This window comes from Pleurodeles waltl, chromosome 6 (assembly GCF_031143425.1).
Source record: "Pleurodeles waltl isolate 20211129_DDA chromosome 6, aPleWal1.hap1.20221129, whole genome shotgun sequence".
Lineage (NCBI taxonomy): Eukaryota > Metazoa > Chordata > Amphibia > Caudata > Salamandridae > Pleurodeles > Pleurodeles waltl.
Genome location: NC_090445.1, coordinates 1,596,479,575 through 1,596,493,206, shown reverse-complemented (window position 1 = coordinate 1,596,493,206; position 13,632 = coordinate 1,596,479,575). Strand labels below are relative to the sequence as shown.

Here is a 13,632-nt window from a genome sequence, read left to right as displayed (position 1 = left end):
GAGAAGAGATTGCGTAGGACCTTCAGACTGCCCAAGCGAGCAACATACATGTTAAAGGTGTGTTGGGCTCAGAACTGAGCCCTGATGGACCTTGTTATAATAGGCTTAGTAGCAGATTTATAGTTTCTCAGGCTCACAGCCTGTTTTCGGTCATGTAGGAAAGACTTGAACCAAGATAAGACTGTTTCAGAAATCCCTATTGCTTCCAGACAGTGGAGTAAAATGGAGTGAGAGACGATATCAAAAGCAGCAGACATGTCTAATAGTATTATTGCTACTACCCTATTTTCATCCAGCGTACTCCTAATTGCCTCAGTTGCTCTAGCGAGGGCATCCTCAGAAAAACCTTTGTGATAACCTGACTAAGCATGATGTAGTATATTGCTTTTAGGTTTTTGGTTAACTATTTCTGAACTACAGTCTCCGTAATCTTGGCAAAGAGAGGCAAAAGGGAAATTGGCTTAAAAGTAACTGGAACTTCAGGATCCAAAGGGGGTTTCTTAAGCAAAGGGGACACTGAACAAGAAGAGTTGCATGTTTAATACCGTACAGTAAAATGGTTGATGTGACTTTAAATTGCTGGACTGTGCAGATATCAGTAGGTGAAGAAGAAATCATTTCACAAAAATAAAACTGAGCCACAGGTTCTGATACTAATGTAAACGTGGACCATGAGACCTTAGGGGAAAACTCGAATAGAAGTATAATTTAACCCATCAAATCTGGGATATTTGTGACTAGAACCTGGAACTTATTGTTTAAGGAAGTTTATTTATCACATAACGTTTGTAGACTTTGTACAGTCTAAAGACTTTCCTTGAACGATTTTGTGAACCTGAAATCTGTTTCTGGTAGAAAAGGGTGGTCACCCTTTAACAGGTTATAATAGGTAGTTAAGAGGGATGCGTATAAGAATTTATTTCACAGTTCATAATCCTTTTGCCAAATCCATTATGGTTTCTTGCATTCCTTCTAAGTCTGTTATGATCGTTGTTAAACCAGGGTGAAGTAGGTAGAATATGCCTGGTTGCGAATATTCTAAACAAGATTGCTTGGTCAAGGGAAGTAGAGATCTCAAAAACATTAGTATTGAGAATCAGGTAATCGTCTGTATGAGTTGGCCTGTCAAAAAGGATTGCTTTCTACAATTGCTCTGGCACTAACTGTTTTCAAGGTCTGCAAATACTGTAAAGGTTAGTGGTTTGGAAGAGATCCTCAGAACTATGAACGGACAAGTAGGTCAAACAGTGATCTGTCCAAGTAAGTTGAGCGCAGGACTGAAAGGATAAAATTGAGAAATAACTAGCAATAGTATGCAAGGTGTGGCCTGCTTTGTGAGTCGGTTCTTTAATCATGTTGTGCAATTCAAGTGTGTGGAAAAGTCGTAACATTTAATGCCATCCTTATCCACGAGGTTCTCTAAATGAAAATTAAAATGTCCAAGGATAAGCAAATTAAATGAGATCAGATGAAATTAGTCTATGGCCTCAAAAAAAGAGAGTTGATAAACCCTGTTGTAGGATCCTGTGGTCTTTAAACTAAAATAGTTTAAAAAGAGCATTTGACCGACGTTTTGAAGATCAGTGCTAACATTTCTGCTCCTTTTACTTATATGATAACTGTTCTGTCACTTACTGGAGTTTGTGAAAACTTTAACTGAAAAAAAGTCAAAACGATTTGCATTGTTATTGCGTGTTACCATACTCTTGCTCTATTTGTGATAAAAATATGATGCAAATAAAAAAATCCAAGAAAAGGCCTAACATGGGGTGCTCGACAGCAGATTGAGAAGCACTTCCCTGTTTCAGTGAACGGCGACTTTCAGGTATACCAAAGCAAAAGCACTACATTACAGTACAGCAATAAATATATCAGATAAGAATAAAGTAACCTGGATCACAGGACCAACACACTGGTGTATGGATGGGGTGGTTTTCACCAGAGACACTCAATGGTGAATGCAAATGGAAGGCTTGCCCCCAGAAGGAGCAGTTGAAGGAATCTGGCATGGGAGAGCTCAGGGTCAAGTTTATTATTCAAGTAGAGCGAGAGGAATTGAAATGTATTTTCACAATTTGTTCCAGACGTTTAGTTATTGTAGTCCATCGAATGTTAATCGAAATGTTAGTTTCTGAGGATTCAAAGTGGGTCCACTATTATTTTTTATTACAAAAAGTGGGCAAAATTCATTGAATTTCAAAAAAGCAAAGTGTGAGTTGACATGGCAGTGCAAACAAAATAGTTAGGGGGGGGGGGACGGTCTGAAAACTGCGAGGCCTCATATAATCAAAACCAGCAATCATCTTGTATGGTCTCTCTACAGAGCAGCATTAACTTGCATTTCCAGGAGCAACAGAAGACAAGATACTACGAGAGGCCTGTCGAAGGTCAAGCATGAATCCATGCACTATACATGAAATTAGACAAGAGCTTGCTAGCTGTAGTCAACTCAGGAATAGCGATGCTAATGTGACTGAATACACGGAAAATGTTCTTCCTATAAGCTGCCAGTACGGACAGTGTATAGACATAATGTACCCAATCTGGGGAGCAAATGAGAGCTATACATCAATGGAGGAACTGGAGACAATCTGAGGATGTGCACAACTAGTGGAGATTCATAAATTAGCATTAGACCTCATTTAATTTAGACAATTCTATAACTTTACACAGATTTAAAATGTAAAGCACTAGGAGATGGTTGGAGAGATGTGTGAAAGTAGTTTAGGAGAAGGAAAGACATTGTTATGCTGCCTCTCAAGCTGTGGAGATACTAATAGTGCTATTTTTTTTAGTCGAGTCACAGGGAAAGGTAATGCAGGGGTGCTCTTGGTGCCCTCTACATTTCAATACTGCATCGGACCTATTGCTTGGAAACACAGCGAAGCAACAAATACGTCTTGTTTCGGAACTGTGCTATCTATAGTTCATTCAATAACTCTGGATTTGCCTAGTTAATGTACACACAGCAGACAAGTCAATTACTTCGGAAGGTGGTCTACATTCATGTGCTTGCCCCATAACCAGGAAAAAAAAGGAGTTCATGATTCCATCCCAGATGATATGCTGGCATTTCATAAGAACATGTGTTTTGCTTGTGATAGAACTTTGCCAACGTTTGAAGCCACTTTTACTGCACATTAATCCACCTTATATAGTGTGCAATAGCTTACCATATATTACATGCTTTCAAGAGTGGCACTGTTGGAACATATGGCTCCACTTCCAGGCCACACCACGGCACTTCTTGACCATACAACTGCACAGCTATTAAGTTTTCTCTTAATCACTTCTCGAACGAACTCAGTCAATCATTCTTTCAGGCATTCATTAATTCAAGGTTTAAGGCTCCAAAGTCGCAAATCCACTGTTTTATAAACCAATCTGAGCTATCTCTCAATCACCCATCAACTCAATAATATCAACAAGTCGCTTTCTGAAATACAGCTGTACACAACCAACAATTTTTACTCTCTCAAATGAGCAGATATACTATTAAAGGGGCCATCACACCTACGTGCCTGGACTGGAAATTAGGCTCATCCCCACATTCTTGTAGGCAAACAGTGAACGTCGAAAGAATAACCCTCAAACCAACATACTGTCAGTGTCTGGTTAAAATTGTTATTTTCTCTCCTGTAACTGTCATGGGACGGAGCCCAAAGGCAAAAGAACCAATGCTGGAAAGTGAGAGCTGGCCAACTGAAGGTAATTAGACCGTATATTGTACTGCTTCTGGTGCATAACTTTAAACCTGCGTGCCGGTTTCAAGAATTAACCACATGAACAGACTAACTCCAAGAGAATTACAACAACGAATTTGTAAAATGCTTTCCACGTCTAATCACTCAGACCTCAATAAACAAGCATTGGCAAAGCCAATAGATCTCGCCTACGCAAGAGCTACTGGCATTGCCAATGTGTTTTAGCCATGCTGTACACCAGCATGGCTGCTGTTCAGCACGGCTAACAGTTAGTGACATAGAGGAAAATGGCGTGGAGTGTCGTAGAGTGGAATGGCGAAGAGTGGAGCAGAGTGTTGTAGAGGGGAGTGGCAGAGAGTGTTGAGTATTGGAGTGGAATAGTGTGGAGTCTTGTAGAGTGGTATACACTGGAGGGGCATAGGGAACAGTGGACTGGTGTAGAGTGTGTTGGCGTAGATTATTACAGAGTACAGTGGCATAGAGTGTAGTGCCATTAAGTGGAGAAGCACTAAATTTAGCGGCGTACAATGCAGGGTTGTAGAATGCAGTGGCATAGATTTGAGCGGTGCATAGTAGAGTGGGGCAGAGCACAGTGGGACAGAGTACAGTGGGGCAGAGTAGAGTGGCATGGAGTGCAGAGTAGAGTTGAGTTGCATAGAGTGCAGTGGCATAGAGTGGTGCAGAGTAGAGTAGCACAGAGTGGTGCAAAGGAGACTATAGTGCCATAGAGTGCAGTGGTATAGAGTACAATGGCGTTGAGTGGGGTAGCGTAGAGTGGAGCAGTACAGAGTAATGTGGCGTAGAGTTCAATGGTGGAAAGTGCAGTGTTGCAAAGTAGAGCTTCAGAGTGCAGTGGTTTTGAATGGAGAAGAGTGGCAGAGAGAGCAGTGATGCAGAATAGAGTGCAGTGGCGTTGAGTTCAGTGACGGAACACAGCTGTGTAGAGTGCATTGGTGTAAGTGCAGTGGTTAAGAATAGAGTGATGTAGAGTGCAGTGGCACAGTGTGGAGCGACACAGAGTGGCGTAGAGTGAAGTGGCATAAAGTGGAGTGGTGCATAGTAGAGTGGAGTTGCGTAGAGTGGCAAAGAGTGTAATGGCGTACAGTAATGTATCGAAGAGTGCAGTGGTGCAGAGCAGATTAGAGTGGTGTACAGTGCACTGGCATAAAGTGCAGGGGCATAGAGTTGAGTGTTACAGAATTAAATGCTTTGGCATAAAGTGTGTTGCCACAGAGTGCAGTGACGCAGAGTGCCGTAGAGCACAGAGACGTACAGTGTAGCTGTGCAGAGTAGATTGTTGTGACCTTGACTGGAGTAGAGTGCAGTAGCAAAGACTGCAAAGGTGTAGAGTAGAGTAGAGTGGCAAATAGTGCTTTAGCATAGAGTAGATGGGTACAGGGTAGAGTAGAGAGACAGCGTGATCTGGGGTAGAGTGCAATGTCAGAGTGGAGTGGTGCAGTGGCATGGAGTGATGTAAAGTGGAGTAGAGTACAGTGCAATGGTGTGGAGTGGAACAGAGAAGATTGGAGTGGCGTACAGTGGAGCATTCATGGTGTGATAGCACTCTGTCATTACAGACAACACATTTTCAATTGAAATGACCATTACAGTTGCTCAGACATGCAGTTTTACCAATAAAACTATACAGTGCACAGACGAAAATATGTGGAAATTGCATCACCTAGTGTAATGATTTGTTCTGATCACATTAAAGTATTTGTTTCCCGCACCCTATAGAAATAACAAAAAATGTGTTTTTAATTCTGGTATTTTCTAAAATACTTATACATTTCATTTAAATGTTGTAATGTGCTAGAAAACTACTCTTTCCTCCCTCAGTACCCAGCAAGATTGTCTCATAAATTCTCTCACTTTGAAGTCAGAGAAAGAAAAGTAAACAAGCGGCCTCAAAAGACAGCGCCTGACATTTGACCTTAGTCTTTGAATGGACAGCAAATGTGATGAGATAAGAACAAGATTTACAGGCCCATTTACAGAAAAGGAGCACTCTAAAGGATACTGTAAATAAGAATTGAACAAGGGAAGGTACAACTTGAAGCTGGACAGCCTAAAACAAATAAAGCCAGCAAATGGAAGGAAACAAAATGTGAGTTACAAACCACAGAGCCAATGGCAAGCAACGGGCATAATGGATTCCTGGGTTAGCTTTCTGAATGTCCCAAAGATGTCTTTATGCAAACCGGACAGCTGTGGTGTCTGGTAGGCTGAGACCTCAAAGTGGAGAAGAATATCTACTTTCTGAGCTTAACTAACTGTCCACGTTGAATTTCCATTAGCACCAAACCCAGAACTGTGTCTCTACAAATGGAACAGTGTGTGATGAATTGTCAATAATGCACTATATGTGCATTGTAATCCATTCACGATGTAGCAGCTATGTACAACACTATGTAAAAAGCTTTCTTACCACTGCTTGGTGATATCGAACATCATGACTACTCCATTACAGTTCTTGTAGACATCAAGAAACTCTGCGTCAAGTGCCATCTCTGCATCAGGCTGAGGATGAAAAGCAGAGTAACCAGTAAATGCCATCCCATCCTTGCAAAACAGCAATTATATGCACTTCTCTAGGGGCAACCTTGCACACCATCACAAGAATTTGATTAAAAGCAGTATTCATAGATCAGATTGCTGAGAAAAGCTTCCATGGAGCAATTTCGGATCTCACACGTTGATGAGGATGAGAGACTTATGATTGCACAAAGATGACCTAGGGACATAGCACTTTAAGAAACATTTTGGTAGGGTGCTACAACACAACACTGTTATATGGAATATTAATGGTGAACTACAGTTGCCTTCATAGCAGGGAGTCCCACATCCTGCAACACAGTGAGTCAGCATGACATTAAAATCCCAGCTCTGTTCACATACATTTAACAAGACAACCCATCTCAGTGATCGGACACTATGCAGAAACCATGGTATAATATATCCCTTTCAAAATCCACTTACCTCCTGAGGCTCATTCTCCAGTTTCAGCCCTTCTCCGCGTTTTTTGCATTTACCTGAAAAACAATTGAGAGCTAGTTGAATATTTTCTTCATCTCGATTCATGCTTTACAACACAACTGAATTCCATGACCTCAGAGGGAAGGGTTCGTGTGGGGTACAAGTATACCAAGCTGCCAACAGCTGTACTCCAACTATGGCTATTCAGAAAGGACTATGCTCATGCAGGTTCTTCAGGAATGTATTCTAATGTGATCCATGCATCTGATGGCTGCGCATGGACACTGCTTCCTATTACAATCCTGCTTTTAAGGCTGAGAGCCCAAGGAGGAGGTGATTGCAGGGTATTGCCACTGAAGAAAAGTTCAGCCACTATCGTCATGAACGCTGTAACAGGGCCCATTTTTATTTCTTCTATTTTAACGTATTCTGGCTTGCAAACTCTTATCGCTTAGTGTTAGAGTGTGTGCAGTTTTAAACCTGCGCATAAGTGTTAGCATCATATCTGCCTCCTACGTTTTCATTGTTTATATTAAGATTGCTGCCATGTTAAAATGGTCTCTTACAGCGCAGGCTAAAATGTTAACTTGAATTGAAATGATGCATTAATCCCCATCCTTATTTTCTCTTATTGGGACTTTAGTGTTGCCAAACTTATAAACAAGAGATACGATTGTTATCAGGCCAAGAGATCATATAGATTTGCTGTAAACCAGCTCCCATTTGGCATTGCTCCTATAACGATGCAAAGATGAGGCCTTCGGCTCGGCACTCCGCATCATCCCCAGGCAAGGCCTTCGATAGAGAATAGCTAAACTGCAATTTCTCGCTAATAAAGTTATGCTGTACGATCTAGCTTACGGAACCTGATTTACAGGTTTGCTATTTTATACTATGGTAAATTTTAGCACAACACTCAGAAGTAGCGATAAGGTGTTAGGCTGCTAGGAACGTACTAATCATGTTAGGCCTGTTCATATTGTATTTGCTGGCCATATGATGAATGGCTGCATTTTTTGTCATTCTGTGTGGTTACCATTCACATTTTATACACTAAACTTAGGTTTTTGAAAATTAACATTTTGAAGTTTTATACAGTGTTTTTTAGAGCTACTTTATTAGTGTTATTCAATAAGGAAAGCACGTTTGGAGTTTTGCTCTGTCCCTGAACGTATCTATAGAGATTAATCAAGACCAGCAAACACCACCTGCACAGTATTGCTTAGTGGGCTGTGTATGAGTTGTAGTCCAACTAGATTTCTAATTCGTGTTGCTCCATTGAACAGAATTTGCACCAGAGGGTTTAAAATCTAATACCTATGGCTCTGGGGGTTCCTCCCAGATTGTGATATTCTAAGGCTGAACACTCTGAAGAAGCAATGATATCCCTAAGGGTCCTACGCAGGATGAGACACATTGCTCATTCATTATAACATTTTAATCCCTGCTACAGGGAAATTAGCATGATACACACAATTACAGGCCCACATTTATCACAAATTGTTTACCCATGAGGATATAGCAAACACATAACCAGCCATCTCTTCATTACCACAAAGCAACAGGAGAGTGCCAGGATCATACATAAGTCTCCATCTGCACCCAAGGCCCTGGCGGATGAGGAGGAAATCTTGCACAGTTGCGCTTTTTGTATTAATTCCAACATGTACGCTGTGTCTTCCATATAACCCGATTTCTCTATTTGTGTGTTCAAAATAGATGTCAAACTGCATCAAATATGTGAACTTGATCATGAGGGATAACTGATCATTTCTCCATCCCATAGATATTCCAAATCTTGCTCCACCACATATGTAATGGTAGGTGGCGCAGGGGCAGTGTGATCCCCGCTTTATTCTTAATACGAAGTAACAATTGTTTCCAACACGTCTGAGCATGCACACACCCGCATATGGAATAGGGTACCCCTTTCATCACAATTCTTCCAGAATGCTGCGAGGCTACAGGTCATGGCATGCAACTCCATTATTATCAACATTATGCATGCCACCCGATGAAGAGAGGACACCTACCTTTGCAGATCATTGCTAACAATTTGCTGTGGTTGTCATAGAAGATGTGGTTCTAGTGCCTCTTAGAAGTACAGTGAGCTATAGTTCTTTTCAACTTTTACTTAGAAATATTGCTGTTTGGTGTTCCACCCTTGATGAATACGTGTAGACAGACCTGCACATGCACACACACTTACTTTAAAAAGCATGAACAAGAAACAGACCTCTTCAAACAGATTTGGAAAGTAAAGCGTACCAATCATACTGAAATGCATAGCCACAGGTACTATGTGCTTGTGGAATTCTAATGGCTAGCTACTGGAAAGTAAAGGTTAGAGTCATATTTAATTAATCAATCACTTGAGTGTCTCCAATAAAAAAAAAGGAGTTTGGATGTGCACAGCGTAAATAAATAGTAGAGATTTTGCAATGCGGTTAAAATTTGTGATTCACCTTCTATAAACAAAAATAGATTAACAGAGAACTCATTAATTAATAAGAACTGTCTTTAGGTATCAAGTGGCTTGCAATTGTATACGACAAAAGCATGCATGCTGCCAAGCATCTGAGCCAAACTTGGCCAGAAAGTGTGGTCAGCTATCAGCTTTTACAAACTCAGAGAAACTTGCTCATTCTGATGCCGGGTAATGATATATTATTTTTTAAGAGAGATGATATTGAAAAAGAACAGTCTATGCTCCATGTATGCCACACTCAAGTGCCCAATGCTTACTCACCTGACTATGTAGATGACACTGGTATTAATACTAACCGGCCATACACAGAGAGGATGCAGAGCGTTAGGTGGTAGTGGCAGAGTTCAAAAACACCTAGACCAGTGGTTCCCAACCTGTGGTCTGGGGACCCCTGGTGGTCCGTAAAGCTTCCTCAGGGGTCATTGACTGCTTCGAAAATGTAATTATATTAACAGATTAGAGCCCCATCTTTCAGTAATGACTCACTGAGGTGGATCCCCGGATTCCAATAATGATTCAGTGGGGGTCCACAGAAGTCAAAAGGTTGGAAACCACTGCCCTAGACAGAATAATAACCTTGCCTTACTCTCAGATACAGACTCCTCGGAACACACTATGAAGCAAAGAAACCTTAAGCGGAAACAGCCAGGAACAAGAGAGGGCTAAGATAAGTTTGACATGACCCTCAATATAAATTACAAAAAACAATATATGCATAACCATGGTTGAACCGGGGCCAAAATCTCAAAGAAAACACATCTTTGGCCAACTTGTCTTAGTCAAAAACAGAGGCTCAATTGCCACATCAATATAAATTATTGTATCTGCACTTCAAAACTTATTTTAGACTAAATATTATTGTCTTAGTGCTGGGGTTAAGTACCGCATTATAGATTTTACAGAGAAGCTTAACTAATTCCACTCCCAATTTTTACAGCGATTTACATGTTGCCATCTTGTAAGCTTTTGATAGCTCAGCGAGTATATAAATCATTGGTGATCTCTGCAATGACCTACGAGCTCCAGGTTTGAATCCTGGCACATCGGCGTTTACACCTTCCAATGTAAATAAGCTGTGTACTATTACATTGGTTAACAGAACACCTGTTATGTGCAGTATTAAAAAACCGTAATGTTCTATCAAACGCGTTATACAAGCCATTATCAACTTCCCTGAAAAACAACAGAAAGTCAAATGTAAATTTCGGTCGTCTGGTTCTAGTAGGGTGTGTATATATGCATTCTAAATATTATTTAAGTGAACTAGAGCTTGCAATTTACACACATGGCAGAAATTAACAACTTGTATTTCCCTAATTCTATTTAATATATGAACACTGAAGGGCTGATCTAGTCAAGACTGTAGAAACTTGCCTCTGTTCTACTACTGCAATATCTCATAAAGAGATTCAGTTCACAATTAATTAAGAACCTTTGGGTTTTATTTTGTTTTTTTTAAACTTTTTTATTAAATCAAGCTCAGTACAATACCGCAGTAATGAATATAATCAACTCTAATATCTTGGTCAAGGGTATCAGCTTTCACTCAAACAAGCATGTCTACAGAGGATGTAATAACAAGCCTCAATTCGGCCATCCGCACCCTACCCTGCTGCCCACTATGTAGCTAGTATCCCAAGAGCACATTCTACCCCTTCTATAACTTCCCTTAGGTGCCCATAGTCCTCGATATCATCCCCATTGCGACCATATTTTAAAAAAACATTTTGGGGCAGCTCCTACCCCAGTAGACTATCCAATCGGGATGATGACACCAGTCCATGTTCCTCTCCCAGATTTGGACGGTCGGTGGCACCTACGCCCCCCCCCCAGAACCGGGAAACATCCAGTTTGGCCACCCCCGTTGTCAGTGTCAACCAAGTCTTTTGGTGTTTCGACCAGGTTTCTTCTCCTGAGATCTGGAGCAGTACCCATCAAGGCTCCTGAGCAACCCAGAGTCCCGAGACCTCGGCCATTATGTGTACTATATTCCCCCAGAACAGCTGAATGATTGGACAGTCCCACAAAATATGAAAGAACGTGCCCACCTCCCCACACCTCCTTCGGCATAGATCTGAATCCCCATGGTCCATGCAATGTAGGAGGGTTCTCGAGTAGTATGATCTATGAAGGATTCATAATTGCACAAGGCAGAATCTCACCTGGATCGAGACCTCTCTGGGACTCTGGAGGGTGTCCTGCCAGTCGTTGTCTTCCTTGTGTCCCACATCCCACTCCCACGCCTCTCGGAGAGCATGCCCAGAATTAATTGAAAACTTGGTCAAAAGAATTCGCAAAACGTCTCCGAAACAGAGTAAGGATGTCAGGACAATTCTGCGGGGGCTATCACACTGAATGGCAACTGGAAACCCACTGTGCCAAGTACTGCCTGTCCTTGCTGCACTCACAGCAGCCAGATATGGAGGCCCATCTGAACTGTCAGGCACCCCCTTCGGTTTGGCTTTCAGGGATGAAGAAATCGAAGAGTCTAAGCGTTACTTGGATAAACAAATCAGACGCAGGTAACAAAGTTAACATGCAGTATTTATTGCTCCATATTATTTATTTTAAAACAATGCATGGCTTTCAGTCTCGAAAAAAAAGACCCCAAAAAAACCGGGGCCTTCAAATCATCTTTCGTAGTCTTTTGTTACACAGGGTAGTGGTCGGAGGCCCACTGGGCACTTAGGCCCAACCGGATTATTTAAGTGCGGCAGCAAAAGCGCCTGCCTGGTCTGCGAGAGCAAAGAGTACAAACATCCTCACAACCTTACACAGTTCCTCACCAGCTGCAAAGACTGCAGCTGAACGAGTTATCGGTTCAGAGGTAATAAAAGGAGGGCACTGGAGTGATTAAAAGGTGATGGCCATGGCTGCAGCTGGATAATTCGTGGAGACTAACTCTTAAGACAGAAGGCATAAGAGCCACTCAGCACTACACAGAAGGGCATGTAGGTTCAACACCAGGCATCACTACGAAAGTAAGACCTAGGGAGGTGTCACTTCGAACGACCAGCAAAAGAGGACCAGCACTAGAAAAGCCAATGGGTCAGGTATCGCCTTTGGTACCTAATGGTTTTGCCAGTGCCTTTATACATGCACAGCAGCATTCCTGATGCTCTGCAGCATTTTTAAAACAAGCATTGTAATGCAATAAGTCTTGCATTTGCTTGAGTTAGAGCTATTGGCATTGTAAATGCATACCTGGACTTTTCTTGCCACACAAATTGGTCAACCCTGTTGCATAATTTGGTCCCCTCTAGCACAAAATTCCAGGGGCCCTGCATTTAACTAAAGCACTTCAATTTACTTTTGTCCTCTGTCTGCAACAAAAAATGAAAATATTTCCATTCTTTTTTTGAACATTTTTTAAATATTATTATTTTGGGGTCCTCGTCCCTGCCTATAGGATTAGGAATGAGGATTTACCGCTGGGACCAGAGAAGCAGCTGTACCCCTGTCTAGAGGACTTAGAATGAGGAACTGCCACTGGGACCAGAGAAGCAGCTGCAGCACTGTCTAGAGGACTTAGAGGGAGGAATTACCACCGGGAGCGAACTAGCTAGCAGCACTGTTGGACCTGGCCCTTTTTACAGGGTCATCTCCAAACTGTTTGCCTTCCTCCTCCTATTTTTTCTAATCTTTTTTGTTGATTTTAGGACTCTAGGCATTTTACCACTTCTGATCAGTCCTTAAGTGCATGTGCTCTCCCTTCTAAACTTGGTATGATTGGCTTATACCTGATGGGCTTGCTTAATTTACCTGCAAGTCCCTTCTACACTGGTATCCCTATACCCAGGGCCTGTAAATTAAATGCTACTAGAGGGGCTGGAGCGCAGCTTGCCCCACCCACAGAGGTAGCCTTCCAAACCTAAGGCCTGCTACCGCAGAGCCTGTGTGCGCAGCTTCCTGCCACAGGGACCTGGCATCTAGATTCACTTGCCAGGCCTGAAATTACTCTTTTACTACATAAAAGTCACCCCTAAGGCAGACTTGGCTTGCCCTATGGGCATGGGGCTGTGTATGTAAAAGGTAGGACATATGTTGTTATGTACTATATGTCCTGGTAGTGACAAACAGCCTATTTGGTTCCTCACTACTGTGGGTGCTGCCGCTCTCATAGGACTGCATTGGTAATGCCCTAACATATGTGTAAGTGGTATTGTCTGATCTATGAGGGGTGGCGTAGGCATGTTTGGCATTGTTGTAACGGTAGGTATAAATGCTGCTTACTGGTGTAGGTGGATTTTTTATTACCATTATAGAAATGCAACTTTTAGAAACTGGGCATTTCTTTGTGCTTAGGACTCTGGTGTTTTACAGCTTGACTCCGATCCACGTCTGGGGTAGAGTGACAGCTAGGATTTATGAATACCTTTCAAACAGCCTGTGCACTGGGAGGGTGGAGGTGTCACAAGAGTGCATCTGCATACTGAACTGTCTTCCTAGGCTTAGAGAAGGAGA

General features: G+C 42.0%; 1 protein-coding gene across 2 annotated transcripts in view; it reads right to left on the bottom strand.

The window, feature by feature from the left end:
- Positions 1-13,632, bottom strand: part of RABL6 (RAB, member RAS oncogene family like 6) — a 383,686-nt gene that overhangs the window by 248,598 nt on the left and 121,456 nt on the right. For both annotated transcript variants that reach the window (XM_069241431.1, XM_069241432.1), the window contains exons 4-5: positions 6,684-6,736; positions 6,133-6,224 (exon numbers count right to left, since the gene is read on the bottom strand). In XM_069241431.1, the coding sequence (XP_069097532.1) occupies positions 6,133-6,224; positions 6,684-6,736 (145 nt within the window). The remainder of the gene's footprint in view (positions 1-6,132; positions 6,225-6,683; positions 6,737-13,632) is intronic.